Here is an 18,328-nt window from a genome sequence, read left to right as displayed (position 1 = left end):
TATTTTAATAGTTTTTTGTTTTAGCTCAGCAACTCAAAGGAAGTGGATACAATAAATACAGTCATTATAGGTATTTTTATTTTACATTAATTGCTGCCCTCTGATTGCAGATGGCGGAAGGTGTGATGACTGATGCTGTGAAAGTGAATGACATGAAGGTCAGATATTAATCAGCAGCCACTTCCACATTCACACTCACAGTTATGTTTTGTGTAATTTTTCAGCCATTGGTTTAAACCCTTGCATTTAGCATGGATGTTGTTTGCATACTTATTTCAGTGATTTGATTGGATGTTTGTAGATTCACAGTCTGAGAAGCATATAAATGCAACTGAAGTCATAAAGTTCTCTTTTTTGTACCTGACAGTGAGTGAATATCTTTATATTTATATTGGTGTGCACAGTTTGGGTTTGTTTTTAGTCTTTGTGGCTTTTAAAAGCAGAATCAGCAGGAAATGAGTGATGTGTATATGTCCGGTAATGCCATATAGTATATAGCCTACACATATATAAAGCCTAATGCACAAGTGTGAGGTATCTATGCACTTAGAATGATCATTTCTATGCACTGGACACAACACAGACACATTTTGTGGCTAATTTAATCGTCCCACATTCAGATGTATCGTTCTGTCCTCACCGTTGGAAGCACGAGGAGTTAATAGTGCACATGAGCAGTGTCCGAGACATGCAAATTCACACAGCTGCAAATGGAATTTCTACAATATCAAGCCTTGTTAGTGCAGGAGTAGCAAAGCACTAAGGACAATCAAGACACCTTGTCACTCGCTTCTATTTTTTTTTTTATCTCCTACCTCCTTGTGAAGAGAAAGCACTTTGAATCTGCTAGTTTTTCTCCTGCATTTACATAACAAAGCCCCCAAAGAATAAGGTAGAGATGTGATGAAGCAGCTTCCACTACTGCTTCTGAACACCCATCAACATGCTTCAGACACACACACACAAACACAGATGGAGGTGTGTGCTCAAACACACAGATCTGCATGCATTCTCTCTCTCTCTACCCCCTCTCTCTCTCTCTTTCCTCTTTTTTTTATCTCTCAATAAAAGTATCTGACAACCCAAACCCCAAAGATCCCCGATGCATGGCTTCACACTGCGGCTACGCAGTCAGCAAAATAAATTGAAAGCATTAAGAAAAAGTCAAAAAGAGTGAGAAACTGAGAGAAACAGAAAGTGAGACAAAAAAAACACAAAAACAAAATAGCCTCTGCACCAACTACAACCCCCCCCCTCCACCACCACCACCACCACCACCACGTTATCCCACACCCCACCCCGCCACCTACATATAACCAACCCCCACCCTCAGCCCAGCACAGCTCCCCACTTGGAAAGAAACAGGATGAAATGACATTATGCATATGAAAATGTCCAGAAAGATGTTTGATTTATGTATGCATTAGATGCAAATTCTATTACGGGACACAAGGCGGGCTGTGAGATTTCCCACTGAACACTTGGCTGCCCTGATCAAACCCCATCTCATTAATTCAGACAAGGGGGAGAAAGATAGAGGGAGTGAAAGAGGAAGAATTGGAGAAAATTTACAACCCAGACACAGATTTCTCAAAAAAGCAAGAGAGAGAGAGAGAGAAGGGTGGTGGTGGTGGTGGAGGGGGCAAATTACATTCTTCCCTCTGAGGCTGTAGTCGACCGTTGTGGAGGAGGATTTTCTGACCAAAAGCCTGTCCAGTCGACAGGAAACATCTGAATAGGACAGAAAAGAGGCAAAAGGAAAAGAAAAAAAAACAGTTATTGTGTTTGTGGAGCTCTTTGGGGAAAAATGCTGGAGAGAGGTTCAGCATTGTGGGGAAGAGTGTGAATTTAATTATAGTTCTAGAAAATCAGCAAAACAAAGAATGAAGAATGTGAATTAATTCATCTTTGTGTGTCCTACTGTCATGTGAATATCAGGAGTTGTTAAGAGATAAACAGCCGATGGAGCTGATGATTCTCCATGCAGGTGCTGTTAAAGCAAAGAACACAACTTTGAACTTTGTCCCGTTTTATTTGTATTCGTCTTTTCATGCGTGCGTTGTGACAAAGCATGGTTCATGGTAAAAGATCCTGCCACTGATCAGTCGTGTATAGTGTGAATACAACTGTGCAATGTTGTATGTTGTGAACTGTCCTCTGCCTCTGCTGTTTGTGGTCCATCTCTTCACACCAGACACTGACTTATACCTCTGTTGTAGCTTTGCTCTGACCTACTGGCTCAGCATTTTGTCTGTATTGTCCAGCAAACTGGGTTTCAAGTGTGATACTTTATTCTATTTATTCCCTCTCTTTCAGTGAAGCAAAGTGCTGTATTGTTGGCAGGCTGTGCACCACGCTGAGGTCCCTGCACTTTATGTGAGTTAAAGTACTGGACATGAATGTTGACTGCTCTGTTAGTTGCTGTGAGGTTTGCAGTTATTTCATTTGAGCAGCCTTAGCTCTGGTTCCCTATAGTTCATCTTTATTAATATGCAATTTATAAGAGAATGTTTAATCTGTATTAGTTTATTTTGTTTCAGTACAGTTCATTTGGTTGTTAATGTTCTTTTCTCTTGCAACAGGTTCTCGTCTTTCCTGGACTCTTTTTTCCCGCCTTGCCCTTGTTTCTGTCGCTGCATTAACATAAGAGTTCACACATTCTTACCATGTCAGAAGTTAATTTAGATACATCAGTAGATGACAGTGAAATTACAGCGTCGAGTTACTGTTCAGTGTGGTAGTGGTGGTGTTAAAATTGAAAGATCACACTTTAAATTAAATTGAGAGTTGTTCTCATGAATCTGTCTTCAGAGCTGCTGTGGTTGGAGATTTACGTTAGATGAGTTCTGTCCTTGTCATAGACCTGCGCCCCCCCGCCCCACGTTTTTTCCTTCAGGTTAATAGTAGCTCCAAACCTGCCAGTTTAGGAGAAACTATGAAAAAAGTATGTGCCTTTTTCTCTGACGAAGTAATTGGAAAACCCAAGTCCAGGATAAATTAGAAGTAGTGGAAAAGGGTCCAAAAACTATGTTTAGCTGACTTCAACACAGATTAGTTCAGAGTGATTTTGCTAATGTGGCCTATTTATCTCAGCAGATGAACCAAGTGACACTGTGTCGTCTTTACTAATCAGTTCTGTTTCTATCGGTCTCTGTTGGTTTCAGTGAAGAGTTTGGTTCATCATCTGATCATTTGAGAGGTGTCAGTGAGAGTTATTTTCTAATGGACACATTGTGTAACGTTACATAGGTGCCATTAGAGGCATGATAAACATCAAGCCATATGGAAAAGTTTTGTTAAAGGAATAGTTCAACATTTTGGAAAATTAGCCCATTGCCATAATCCCTATAGTTTTAGGAGTAGGTTTGTTACCTTTAATTGTCGGTGCAAGCTATTTTTAGAACAGTGGAGCAGAGCCGCAAGCTGCTCAGAGCTAAGCTACGAAGGCTAATGGGATTTCTTGGTTTCCCTCATCAAACTCATCAAATACACAATCCAACAACTCCAAAACACTCTCGTGGACAAGTTCTGACCTGCACATTCACCACACATCTGAAAGCATAAAGTCTTTGCGGCTCAGGGATTGAACGAAAGCAGTGGCAGTGGCAATTCTAATTCAAAGACTTTATGTACATGAATGGCTTCCATCTGCTTTCCCCATGCAATATGTCTCAAACTGCTTACACTACAACCTACACTTTCTCTTTCTTTGCCTGCCTCCAGGGACGATCATATGACATGTCCAAACTCAGGTACCAAAACTCATCAGAACTTTATTCTCAGCTGTTCTGCCTAGCAACAAGAAAAAGCTGACACTGAAGTCCTAGGATGTCCCAAAAGAAAAAGTAGTTTCATAGTGTAGCGTTAGACTCCGACATCTGGCGCCACCCTAATGAGGCCCGATATAGAGTCCTGGAGTTTGACCCAACTACAAACGGAGAGGGAAAGCTGCAGGTGACAGCTGCAGCAAGACGGAGGCCCTGCAGCCGGGGCGGCTCGCTCCATAGCAACCGCTGGTGGGATATGTCTGCAGCAGGTTCCACTGATGGAGGCAGAATTTAAGTCGCCAGTTCACTAATTTTAGGTTCAGTTTTCTATTTTAATGTTGATGATGGAGTTAATGATTCACCAGAAGATAAAGAAGCACCACAGTGAGTTCTCAGCCTCTCCTGGATGACTGGAGATGGATCTATGGTTGTCTAAAGCAAATAAAGCTGGATCATGATGATTGGTCAGGAGATCGAAGTACTCTGAAGGTGGGAAAGGTAATCAGTGAAGAAACCAGTGCAAAGGCATGATCTCACTGTTTCTTGCTTAGACAGAACTACAGTAGAGGTGAGCTATAACGTCCACACATACTGCATGGTTTGCATCCTTTTTTGTATACTGTATATATATATAATATATATATACCAAAGTAAAATCTTGAGACCCAAAGACCAGCAGTATTCCCTTCCACTTCCTGTATATTCAAATCAGCGTTGACACATTTAGGGAACTGCAAATTTCCATTAAACCTTCCAGTCTGTCAGTTCATCAGGCCTTGTGTCATGTGACACTGTGTCAGCTCTGCAGGCGTTCGAACATGTGAAAGGCATGAGGGGAGAAAAAAAAGAAAAAAAAAGAGGCGAGAGAAGGTGAGATGGTGACAGAGCGAGGCTGGCTGCAGGTGATACAGGAGCCTCTCTCTCCTCCCTCCCATCACCTCCTCCTGCAGCCCTGTGTATGATTGAGGTCAGACAGGGAATTCTTCCCTGGCCTAACTAATGTGATTGCATCAGAGCAATACCCTTAAATGACATCACACCCCTGATCTACATACTAATTGGCCCTGCTCTGTCCTTGACACTGACCTTGGGAGGAAGAGGCCCTCATTCCCCCCAAGGACGGGTGAGGAGGGTGGGTGGGTGTGAGGAGGAGGGGGGGTAGAAAAAAAGCGTCCGTCCATTGCTCACATTTCCATGCAAAGACACCCTCGCTCTGCACCCACAACCCCCCAACACACACACACACACACACACACACACACACCCTTGCCCTCTGCTACCCCTATCTCTCCTCTCTATGCATCAATGCAAATTATAACAATGGCCGAGGCTTTATTCAGCCAACCCAGTCGCCAGAAAGAAACGTTCACTATGGACTATTCTGCAAACTCCAGAAAAGTCCAGGATCAACGTTTCCGAGCGAAAATACGTTATACACCAACATTACGTTGCCCATTCATTTAACGTGAGCCAATTGCTGCGTTCATTATCAACGTTTTACATGTGGCTGTACAACGTTATTTTTTCGCTGGAAAAACAACATTTTAGGATATATTTGGCATGGTTTTGATGACTTTTGTAGCGAGAAATGTGTGTTTTAGTTTCCAAATGTATGTTGAATTAATGCAAATAAGCTTGTGTTTGTAACATATTCTGCGAATTTGAAAATTGAGAACGTATATATTCAACATTATTCATTAAGCTTTCTGGCGGATAAAATGTGATTATTTGGCACTATTTGAGGACATTTCTAGCGAGAAATGTGTCTTTTACTTTACATATGTTGAATGAATGAAAATTAAGTTTTATTTGTAGCCTACTCCAGCGATATTTTATCCGACTGATTGGACTCTCCCACTATGCTGTGGGCACTGAATTATGATTATGAAAACCTGATACTTTTTTCGTTTTGACGAAGATTTTTTCAGCTTGTAGTTGCTGTCGTGGTTGTTTTAAACGCTATTTTATGAATGTAATTTTTTTTTTCATTATTGTGGTAGGCCAACGTTTGGTGCATTATTTTAATCATAAACGTTATATTTATTCAGTTAATGTGTATTTCGTTTGTTAGTTATTACGAAGATTGCTCAGATTTCCATCGTTGCTATGGTTACAGTGAACGATCAGCTGATTTCATTGTGACTGACGTAGCTTCCGGCATGTCCGTCATCGTCTCACCGACAGGCAGCCCCAGCCCCCGTTCAGGTAACGTAAACAAACAACATGGAAAATTGTGATAAAATAATTAACAGTTAAAGCTATTTTACCTCCAAAAACCAGCCAGTGTCGTCAACCACAAACAAAGTTTGACAGATGTGGTTGATCAAAGTTGTTAAACTGGCTGACTTTACTAGCTGCACTGTTTGATGTAGATTTTAATGATTAGGCTAACGTTAACATAGCTAGGCTAACATTAATGCTACATGCCAGCCCTCACTGTACTTTTCTCACTGTTTTACAGGTAACAGATAATACCTACAATGGCTACAGCTGAAGCTGAGTTCAATGAGATGCTCAGTAAAACGAAGAGCCTGACACAAAGGTAATTTAAATATCTTATTCCATGCATGGGGATCAGATATTATGATGCATTTGTGCAGGAAGTCTGTGTGGTTAACTGCATTACTTTGATTATATTGTGTTGTTTTTTTTAGGTCAAAAAAGAGGACAAAGGCATCAGACCTGCCACGATGGAGAAAACGTGATGATCATCTCTGTGTCCTTGAGGAGACCGGTGTGGAGATGCTTGATGAACAAGAGCCAGGATTTGGTATGTGATCGTGATAATTTGTGCATCATTATTCTTATTTTGGTAGAAAAACATCATGTTAGGATTTCTATGCGGATGTACCAGTCCAAGAAGCTTTCTGAAGTCTGTAGTAGTTGTAGTCGTAGGCCTGCACACCTCAACATCACCATAATACTTCATTTAGAATGTGATTTTCACAGGGCCTGATTTAAGCCACAGTACCACCTTAAATTAGCTCAGTGCAGCATCACACCGCAGCTCTTACCAATCATATTTCCAACACACGCAACATAACACCACCTGAGAACTCTCTCCTAAACTTCATATGGATGCTGGCAGAAAATGGAGTATGCCAGGGTGGGCTGGCTTATGCAATATTTACAGTTGCCACCTTTTAATTCTACATATAAGTGTATTTTCAATTATTCTGTCAACAGACTGGCAAAGTGTGTTTGAACACCGTTTTACCAGAGTTTTATGGAGTGGGTGATAAGCTCTTTCAAGGTGGACAAGCTGTGCGCAGAAAGAGGATGACACTTGTTGGAAATTCCCACGGGTCACGTGATTCCCGTGGGATGGGAGTCAAAGTTTTATTAATCCTGTGATTGGGACGGGACGGGAATAAAAATGAATGGGAGCGGGCAGGAGCGGAAACTCCATTAATAGATGATGATTTTCAGCCGTGTTAAACTACCAAAAGGACAGATGCGTCCATTTTTGCCGTCATCTTTCAGTGAGCCAAAACTATTTTGGCTTGCGTTAGTTAAATGGGGAGTGGGCGCAGGAGACACACAATAACAACAAAATGCAACATTTTTGCAACATGTTTGGGGTTCATTTGTGTATTTTCCACATAGATTCTCATTGAACTTCTTGTACTACTTGAAAGTTTATTTTTAAAATAACATTAGAAACTTTTTGTCTTTGTATGCACCAGGAAAGGGCATCTGTGGTCGGTCTCAGCTGAATGCAGCAAAGGCGAGGACAACGAGGAGGAGTAGCTCCAGCCTTGATGAGCAGGTGTGTATCATATAAGAGTTATGCCATCATGGCATTATTCTTTGTGCTCTAAATATGTATGTATATCCACACATCAGCTGACCCACACTATAGGCCCAGTTCCAATCCGCCCCATAAGACTCAGGCCCTGAACCCTCACTGACTAAAGTGACGTCAGATCTAAGACAGAGTGTGAGAGACTGTGAGGGTCCAGATGCTGTAAACATGACTGGAACAGCACTTACCCACTCTCACGATACGTTACCTTGACAACAAAATGTTGTTGACTCCGGTCATGAAATGATAATTCAATTTGCCTTGATGAGCAGGTGTGTATCATATAAGAGTTATGCCATCATGGCATTATTCTTTGTGCTCTAAATATGTACAGGCAAATACCGTATAATAACATTCTTATTCTTGTTGATATAGTCCTCAACTACATTCTCCTAAATCTATGCAACCAACATGTTTCACTGTTTAAGCTGACACACTATACTCTTCTCTACAAGTCATTTTGCACTTCATCTATTCACAACCGTACTACACTTGAATAATTGATTAAGGTTTCACTAACTCACTTTCACAGACTAACAAAAACCCAGCAGTTGAATGAATCTATCTATTGGGCACTTTTGGTTTTGTTTTGTTTGTTTGTTTTTTGAAAGAAGACAATAAGAGTTTAACTGCAATTTTACTTACTACTTTTTGTGTGACTGTTAATATATTTTCACCATCAGTACAACAATTACTGCTATTAATGCTGTATGCAATCCTACAGGGGAGAGATCTTCGCATATCCCATGTTCTCAAGTCCTCCAGTCTTCTGTATGGACGTAGTTGGCAAGTACTGGTCCTACATAAATGAAGCCTGCCCTGAATACAGCCACCTGACCACCATGACGTCCTTGTTGTCTGTGCTTTATGCCAAGGCATATGGCATCAAGTGAGAGGTAACTGTAACTGTTTCAGCACTTTCAGCTGACTGACACTATACTCTTCTCTCCAGGTTATTTAGTACTTTATCTGTTAACAACTGTATGAAAATCAGTGTTGATCAAGGGTCAAGATCTTGTATACAGGGATGCACATGTACAGGCAGGCAGGTGTATATGCATTCACACACATCCATTATGTAGATAGCATCACTAACATTAAGAATTGCTCAAATTATTTTCTAAGTATTAATATTTGTATTCATGTCATTCATGGATGTCTCTATCAAAACAAGTGTTTTAGTCATTTAAGTAATTTAGCTTTTTGTGCTTTTATGCTAAACTTACAAACTTTCACTCATTTCCAGACTGTGATGTCCACATAAACCTGTAGAGCTTCCCTTATTCCAAGATTGTGGGGCAAAGGATTACCAAAGTAAGTTGTCCTTGTGGTGGTTGTTGTTTCTGTTGTTTTTAGTTGAATACTGTTTACTAGTGTGCAGATATTACAAGGGCTTCTACCAACACTTCTCATCTTTTCAGGGTTTTATGTAGGCTACATGAACCATTTAATATACACATTCACCATGCAGAGGAGAATTGGGCAAGTTGAGCATAGGAGCATCTAAGTTGAGTCCCCCCCCGATCCCCACCAGCTCCCACCTCCCCCTTTACTTCATATTCCACCTGTCCAGGTGGCAGGTGAACACAAACTGCAGTGACCTGCTGCTGAGCCACCAACTCACTGAGCTTTGGGGAGTTTTGTGATTACATTGCATCTTGGGAAGAATCCTTCATCTTTCTCTTTTAAAGTAATACATGGCTCACCATAAACAGCAGCTTGTTTTCAGCAGCGTACTTACTGTAATCATAAACATCCAGAATCCTGATTTAGTAATCGGGACAAGTAAAGACAAAATACATTCATTTAGGAGCGTCAAGTGACCAGATGACAGTCCTCACTGCAGGCGGCCCCGGTTCGAATCCCGCATCGGGCAGTCCTTTCCTGCATGTCATTCCCCCTCTCTCTCTCTCTCTCTCTCTCTCTCTCTCTCTCTCTCTCTCTCTCTCTCTCTCTCTCTCTCTCTCTCTCTCTCTCCCCATTTCCTGTCTCTCTCAACTGAACTAAAAAAAGGAAAAATATAAAAATGCATTGATGTAGTGTATGTGGCAGGTGGCACAACGTACCCCACAGTTACCATATTGACTTTAATACTTCCCACAGCTAAAAAGTTTCAACTGATGCATACTACACATTTATAATAATCTCTTTTGGTCTAAACACAATTCTCATGAAACTTGTGATTGACAAAAATTCACTTTCGAGAGTTAAAATGTTTTTTCGGACATAGATGTCTAACCGTTTAACCCATGTGGTTCTTACGTCACAAATTCCATGAAATGATGCCTTCCTCGGTCCTCCTAAATATTTGGTCACATGCTCTATTTTTCTTAATGGTTCCCTAGCAACAAGGGGTGGCTCAGCTTGCCCTATGCTGCGTACCACAGTCTCCCCTACAGATTTACTGCAAACTTTCTATAATCACCATTTCACCACACACAGTTTAAAGTTAAGATCTTATGTTATAATAGCCTGACAAGCCAGACTATATCATTAAAATGTCTAGTCTGGCAACGACCGGTAGACCTCGGCTCAATCCAGGGGGCGGGATGAAGGCTGTCTTTCAAACTGCCTCTGCACGTAATGGGGTAGTGCTTGAGCGCTACGACTAATCAGAGCAAAGAGCAGGATGACGTTAGCCTGACAAGCCAATTAAAATGTATGTCGTCATGGCGTTAAGCCGCCCAACGACTCTCTAAACAGATAGAGCGCTGTGATTGGTCAACACAATATTTTTGCTGCCGCTAGGGTGCGTCTAGATTTCTAGGCTAATGTTATAATAGATATTATTATAGATTATTATTTCTGCTTATTTTTTGTATTAATTTTCAGTCATTTTGGTTATTGCTTGTTTTTCAGGGGTTTAAGGGAGGTGAAGGTGAAATGGCTGCCCTGCTCAAAGAGGTACAGTATGTATGTTGTGTCATCATAGATGCATTACCACAAATGCAACATCTCAAATTCTGTGCACAACTTTGCCATGAAGCGTAGCTGTATGAGAGGCTTCTGGGTTACAGGGTGAACATTCATGCTGGAGTAACAGATATAGTTCAGAACACTGTAGTTACCAATCAACATTGAATGCAAGTAACACCATACAGTATTTCTAAAAGAAGTGTGTATGTCATGTTCAACATCATGTTTAATTCATGATTCATTGATACTAAAGCAACTGTTACTAAAAAGAATTTCTCTTTTTTCCATTTCTTCTTTCTCGTAGCAACATGATGGAGAGATTCCTGGGTGCCACACAAACAGCTTAAAACAATGTACAATTATGTGGTTAATGATTATAGTTACATTGTTATGAATGATTGAGTGGTGGATCAGTTGATAGATTGGTTAGTTATGCTTATCCAATTGTACAGTTTTTGTGTGTTTTTGTCCTTTTAATCATTTTTTAAACGGTAGTCCATGAGTTCATCAGTTGTATACTGTATTCATGTTTGAAAATCTCTTCCCACAGATAACAAAATAAAAGTATCTGCATTCATCAACCCGAATGGAAAATATGCATGCCTGTTAATTGAAGAAATGTAGTACATTTACATACACTATGTTCTCCAGAGTACAGTTTACCTTGTAGTATGTGTTAAATAAAGGTTGCCTTAGACTGTCATCTTTCAGATTTCGTTTTTATGAGCATTTGCATATAAGCCCATCTTGACAAGTCCATCAGTGGAAGAAGAGAAGACCAAGAAGAAAGGGCTGATCTCACTCAACCAACACGATTGACTGCTTCATGGCCAGAGGATTTCAACAGTGATCCAACTTCCCAAACACAGCCACTGCAATACTGACAATAACTATAGACAAAAACAATGGTTTCTCTGTGTGTGTGTGTGTGTGTGTGTGTGTGTGTGTGTGTGTGTGTGTGTGTGTGTGTGTGTGTGTGTGTGTGTGTGTGTGTGTGTGTGTGTGTGTGTGTGTGTGTGTGTGTGTGTGTGTGTGTGTGTGTGTGTGTTTTGTACAAATGAAACAGCAATGACTAATACCTTTCACTAATGCCTTGGAGAAAAGGAAGGTGAGGAGACCATATGGCTTTCAGCAATTATAGAATAAGGTGTTATAACAGACTTATAACAGAGTTATGTAATAATTTTTTATATACTTGGGGAGGAGGGGTATCCCATCCAACATACAGTGCACTTGTGATTGTAAGACTGTAACATATCCTAAATTTGGGGGAGGGGCTAACACAAATCAAAACTGCAGTATCAATTTGGTGTAGATTTATAAGAGAAATTTAGATTTATAGATAGATTTTTATCAGGGCAAGTGGGAAAATTGTATAGAATGATTGGTTAGGCTATTTAAAGTTTTGTTCTCTGCTGCTGACCTCCTTTCTCAGAGTCAGGGCATCCTAATTAGAGAGAGGACAGCTGGTCTTCCTTGTCTGACCTTTGTGTAGATGTAGATTATGAGGAAAATTAGTCTAAACTGGTCAAAATTTTAAAGTCTAACAGTGTATAAGTCAGACACCAACATCTTGAACAATTTTTGGCCACTCACTACCCCTGAAAACATGTTTGACTGATTTCATCCAGTTAGGCTCATAGATAGGGCTAGGAACGTATATCTCAAAGGGCCATAGTTTTCAAGCAAGATGAAAATTAAACTTTGTCGTAGGACAACAATGAAGACATCGTTGGAAAGGTCTTGACCTAGGGAGTAACATGTGTCAGTATGAAAACTGAGGTCAGCTCTTGCTCCCCACAAGTGACCTTTGAACCTTGATCCTGACACACTTTTAAAGGCTTCTAGAGCAGCAACAAAATGTGCTACAGACAAGTTATACACATTTTTGGAAAGCTCTTGACCTCTACTATCAGGTCCAATGGCAAACCAGCAGGAAGGGGTCAAGAATAGGGTCAAATATGGCACAAAACACATTTTCTCCCTTTTAACAGGAACACACATCAAATCTGACCAAACACATGTGCTCAGCACCCCAGAAAACCTATAAAAAGATTACAATGTTCCTGGTCTTAGACAAACATAATAGGGAAAACACATTAGAACTACAACCAACATGGCGGAGCGCACATACAGTCAACGTGTCACTATGGCAACATGTAGTTCTTGTGTCGTTCTCCTGGGTTGGGGTTGGGGTTGTCACACTAGGGTTCAAAAAGCGTCTATTCGCTCATTCTTTAACAAAAAACGCATAACCATGACATATATGTTTATATCGTGAGAGATTGTATGTTATAAAATATAAAAATAGTAATGTATTAGTGCTAGTTTAGACGTGATTTCTGCCACGCTGTTTCGCGGTATGAACGGGATGCGTTCAAAGGCAATAGGATTAGGCAACGTTTCAAAACGGAACACCCAAGCATCATTCCTCGACACATTTTTGTTGCTATAAAGTGAGAGTGTTGTTTGAAGACTGTGTTCATAAAATGTGGCTTAAAAAATATGCAACCAGATGGGTTAATAGCCAGTTTAGCTTACATTAGAGCATTGAGCTATTGAACGCAGCCCAAGGTGTCCAAGGCACACAACAGAGAGGTTACAAGAAGTTGTGAGAGAGGAGATTTACTATATCAATTTTATCAATAAAAGATGGCTACATCTATCCAATGCAATATGGTGAAAAACTCAAAAGATTGCAGATTTCAGTGTAGCCTATTGAAATGAAATTATTATATATATTGGAATATGGTGATAGAAAGAAAATTGTGTTTTAAATACTAACGTTTCTGTACATTTGCAGGGTCAAGAAGTGAAGGAATCAAGGTCATTTGATTTGAATTCATTTAATTGTCATTTTATAACACAGGGTGGTAAAAACAAAACTTAAAGAGTCATTTTCATACTACAGATAAAGAATACATACACAGATCATTACAACTAGAATAAAACATGGTTAAGTAAGACCATCTACACATATTTATACACACATACACATTTAGTGGTGGAAAATCTAACCACTTACGGCATTGCAAGTTTATCTGTATAGCCTGTTTTTACAAACACTTTGTCTCCAAGGTCATTACATAGCAACAACATCCTCTGCCCTTAGACCCTCACATCCACTGAGGAAAAACTTCAGAGAGAAAAAAACAGGAGAAACTTCAGGATGAGCAGCAGAGGGATCCCACACCCAGGACGGCCAGACGGGACATAGATGTTGGACATATAGTATACAGAGAAGAAAACAGTTCACAACAAGCAATAGGAAGTACTAACCTTTACAGTTTTGAGGAAAAACGTTTAATCTACTTTGTCGTTGACTACAACCCACAGTACTGTGGTGATGAAAAATGGTCACGAAATAAACAAAGCCCTATACACCTGGCCTGATCTGTTTCACAAGAATGTATTAATTTATCTCCTCCTTGTGGGTCTCTAGGCTTTGCCTTTGCCTGTGGAGATGCTGGTGTGTCTGGTGCAAAGAGAAGCTAAAGACTTTCATGAGCCCCTGTTGGTCACTTTTTGAGTCGGGTTTTAACTGTTTTAGTATCATGTTGTGCTCACTTACTGTAACTAACAACAATGTAGTCGGACTATTCCACTAAAATACCTGAAATACAATAGTCATGTAATGCTAAAATGTAGTGAAATGTAAATCATAACTCTATAACAATGTGTAACAGCCTAAAACAAACCTCCCTTACTGCCATTATCACTAAGCTCATGAGTATACTCATGAGCTTAGTGATAATGGCAGTCCTGGAGAGGAAAGAGTTGCCCATTTCCTCCACCAACGTAGATCCAGCTCCATCCTGGTTGTCTGCTCCCCACTTTATCTGTAATTAAAGAACAGTGCACATCATTAGTCTGAGTCTGTGGAACATTCATCAGTTTGTTTGAGCGTTGTAATCCAGCACGCTCACTGGATTTGAAACTTTCCAATGACTGTCAGCATTATCATGCTGAGTTTCACCTTTAATAATGATAAACCATGTATTACCTTGTGTCTTATGGGTTGTAGAATTCAATACAATTATGTAAACATCATCAAATTATAGCTAATAAGAACTGTTAAATATCACTGTAATTGGATATGAAACGAATAATAAATAAAATGATATTGCACTTGATGCCATATGCCTTGGGATAAAGCACAGACAACAAGGACTTCATGGCAGTCAGGTGGCTGCATTCTGGGCAGGCTTCACTTATTATAGTTGCGTACACCCTTAATAGCAGTAATTGTTGTTGTACTGATGGCAAACATATTAACAGTCACACAAAAAAGATGAAGCTAATATTGTAGTTTCAAAAAAAGAGCCCAATAGATAAATTCATTCAACTGGGTTTGTGTTAGTCTGTGAAAGTTAGACAGATTTTCATTCAAGTGTAGTACAGTTGTGAATAGATGAAGTGCAAAATAACTTGGAGAGAAGAGTATGGCCCAATTCCAATCCGAGCCCTTACGGACACACTGACTAGGGTGCACTCACACTAGGCACACTAGACTAAAGTCCTGATTCTATTGCCAGTGTGAGTGCAAGTGTACCGTGCCTGAGCACGGTACACTTCCCTGGCCCGGCACGGTTGGTGAGGTGTGCACGGTACGCTTGGCCAGGAATGCGTACAGTAATGCGTCGCGGGCTCGTTCTCAACCTCGTGTCTGCAACCGCGTGTAAACAACAGTCACGATTGCGTCGCGCCATAAACATAGCTAGTTGACATCGCTTTGATTAAACTTCAAGATGTTACCATGACAACCGGTCAAACAATTAAAAAGCGCTGTTCTTTCTGCAGTCAGAGCGCATCATGGATGTATTGGTATATCAACGCGATGACGTATGTGTCGGAGGCAACCGTGCTTCAGCACGCTTGGGTTCGAGGTAGTGTGAGTGCGGGCCAGCGGTGGACAGGGGAGGGGGGGCATTCGGGCTTCAGCACGGTACGGATCAAGTGGCCCTAGTGTGAGTGTGCCCTTAGAGGCGCATTCACAGGAATTCCGTGAGTGTGTGAGGGCTGTTCCGTTGTCAGATCATCAAGTCAGTGAGTCAGTGAATGAGCCCTTACTGCCCCCTTACCGTAAGTTAGCACCGATGCATGGTGATGCCGTTGGAACGCAAGTGTTCAAAAAAAAAGCAAAAAGCAAATAAACAAACGTAGTCAGAGAGAGCTCTGCCGCTCTCTTTATTGTTAATGGACAGGGGCAACAAAAAAATAAAAAAAGAAGTTTACCGTCAGTATTAACATGTGCAGTCTGCACACGTTAATACTGACGGTAGTAGTACTGCAGAGTATTGATGATGATTTGATCAGATCTGATCCAGGAACATTTTGTTTTGAGTCCGTCCCCCTCACACACTTTGTGCGTGTTGAAATTACAGTAAATTATCATTTCATGACCGGAGTCAACAACATTTTGTTGTCAAGGTAACGTATCGTGAGAGTGGGTAAGTGCTGTTCCAGTCATGTTTACAGCATCTGGACCCTCACAGTCTCTCACACTCTGTCTTAGATCTGACGTCACTTTAGTCAGTGAGGGTTCAGGGCCTGAGTCTTATGGGGCGGATTGGAACTGGGGCTATAGTGTGGGTCAGCTGATGTGTGGATATACATACATATTTAGAGCACAAAGAATAATGCCATGATGGCATAACTCTTATATGATACACACCTGCTCATCAAGGCTGGAGCTACTCCTCCTCGTTGTCCTCGCCTTTGCTGCATTCAGCTGAGACCGACCACAGATGCCCTTTCCTGGTGCATACAAAGACAAAAAGTTTCTAATGTTATTTTAAAAATAAACTTTCAAGTAGTACAATAAGTTCAATGAGAATCTATGTGGAAAATACACAAAAACACTTACTGTACATGCTTGGCCCTCATTTGGATGTCATCATCATTGCAGAGAAGCACCCGTCAAAGTAGCCCCCTTCCTCAGAGCTGGAGAAAATAAAAAATAAAAACAGTACATTGGTCAGACCATATCCATTTATGTCCATCTCAGTTGAATGAACCCAAACATGTTGCAAAAATGTTGCATTTTGTTGTTATTGTGTGTCTCCTGCGCCCACTCCCCATTTAACTAACGCAAGCCAAAATAGTTTTGGCTCACTGAAAGATGACGGCAAAAATGGACGCATCTGTCCTTTTGGTAGTTTAACACGGCTGAAAATCATCATCTATTAATGGAGTTTCCGCTCCTGCCCGCTCCCATTCATTTTTATTCCCGTCCCGTCCCAATCACAGGATTAATAAAACTTTGACTCCCATCCCACGGGAATCACGTGACCCGTGGGAATTTCCAACAAGTGTCATCCTCTTTCTGCGCACAGCTTGTCCACCTTGAAAGAGCTTATCACCCACTCCATAAAACTCTGGTAAAACGGTGTTCAAACACACTTTGCCAGTCTGTTGACAGAATAATTGAAAATACACTTATATGTAGAATTAAAAGGTGGCAACTGTAAATATTGCATAAGCCAGCCCACCCTGGCATACTCCATTTTCTGCCAGCATCCATATGAAGTTTAGGAGAGAGTTCTCAGGTGGTGTTATGTTGCGTGTGTTGGAAATATGATTGGTAAGAGCTGCGGTGTGATGCTGCACTGAGCTAATTTAAGGTGGTACTGTGGCTTAAATCAGGCCCTGTGAAAATCACATTCTAAATGAAGTATTATGGTGATGTTGAGGTGTGCAGGCCTACGACTACAACTACTACAGACTTCAGAAAGCTTCTTGGACTGGTACATCCGCATAGAAATCCTAACATGATGTTTTTCTACCAAAATAAGAATAATGATGCACAAATTATCACGATCACATACCAAATCCTGGCTCTTGTTCATCAAGCATCTCCACACCGGTCTCCTCAAGGACACAGAGATGATCATCACGTTTTCTCCATCGTGGCAGGTCTGATGCCTTTGTCCTCTTTTTTGACCTAAAAAAAACAACACAATATAATCAAAGTAATGCAGTTAACCACACAGACTTCCTGCACAAATGCATCATAATATCTGATCCCCATGCATGGAATAAGATATTTAAATTACCTTTGTGTCAGGCTCTTCGTTTTACTGAGCATCTCATTGAACTCAGCTTCAGCTGTAGCCATTGTAGGTATTATCTGTTACCTGTAAAACAGTGAGAAAAGTACAGTGAGGGCTGGCATGTAGCATTAATGTTAGCCTAGCTATGTTAACGTTAGCCTAATCATTAAAATCTACATCAAACAGTGCAGCTAGTAAAGTCAGCCAGTTTAACAACTTTGATCAACCACATCTGTCAAACTTTGTTTGTGGTTGACGACACTGGCTGGTTTTTGGAGGTAAAATAGCTTTAACTGTTAATTATTTTATCACAATTTTCCATGTTGTTTGTTTACGTTACCTGAACGGGGGCTGGGGCTGCCTGTCGGTGAGACGATGACGGACATGCCGGAAGCTACGTCAGTCACAATGAAATCAGCTGATCGTTCACTGTAACCATAGCAACGATGGAAATCTGAGCAATCTTCGTAATAACTAACAAACGAAATACACATTAACTGAATAAATATAACGTTTATGATTAAAATAATGCACCAAACGTTGGCCTACCACAATAATGAAAAAAAAAATTACATTCATAAAATAGCGTTTAAAACAACCACGACAGCAACTACAAGCTGAAAAAATCTTCGTCAAAACGAAAAAAGTATCAGGTTTTCATAATCATAATTCAGTGCCCACAGCATAGTGGGAGAGTCCAATCAGTCGGATAAAATATCGCTGGAGTAGGCTACAAATAAAACTTAATTTTCATTCATTCAACATATGTACAGTAAAAGACACATTTC

General features: G+C 40.6%; 2 protein-coding genes across 2 annotated transcripts; one reads left to right on the top strand and one right to left on the bottom strand.

Moving 5' to 3' along the window:
• Positions 1-5,941: 5,941 nt before the first annotated feature.
• On the top strand, positions 5,942-8,413 carry LOC311005357 (uncharacterized protein). The gene is made up of 5 exons (XM_083997741.1): positions 5,942-5,972; positions 6,229-6,309; positions 6,422-6,537; positions 7,454-7,536; positions 8,297-8,413. Exons 2-5 carry the CDS (start codon positions 6,248-6,250, stop codon positions 8,381-8,383), a joined length of 348 nt encoding a protein of 115 aa, XP_083853867.1. The 5' UTR covers positions 5,942-5,972; positions 6,229-6,247; the 3' UTR covers positions 8,384-8,413.
• A 4,222-nt stretch (positions 8,414-12,635) lies between these two features.
• On the bottom strand, positions 12,636-17,911 carry LOC311005878 (uncharacterized protein; the record flags this gene model as incomplete). Its single annotated transcript, XM_083998485.1, has 6 exons — positions 17,881-17,911; positions 17,544-17,624; positions 17,316-17,431; positions 16,163-16,245; positions 14,196-14,327; positions 12,636-12,692 (listed from the first exon to the last, which is right to left on the bottom strand). Exons 2-6 carry the CDS (start codon positions 17,603-17,605, stop codon positions 12,636-12,638), a joined length of 450 nt encoding a protein of 149 aa, XP_083854611.1. The 5' UTR covers positions 17,606-17,624; positions 17,881-17,911.
• Positions 17,912-18,328: the final 417 nt, after the last annotated feature.

This window comes from Trachurus trachurus (assembly GCF_905171665.1).
Source record: "Trachurus trachurus genome assembly, chromosome: 22".
Classification (NCBI taxonomy): Eukaryota; Metazoa; Chordata; class Actinopteri; order Carangiformes; family Carangidae; genus Trachurus; species Trachurus trachurus.
The sequence above is the reverse complement of the archived record's forward strand: the minus strand, read 5'-3'. Positions and strand labels throughout refer to the sequence as shown.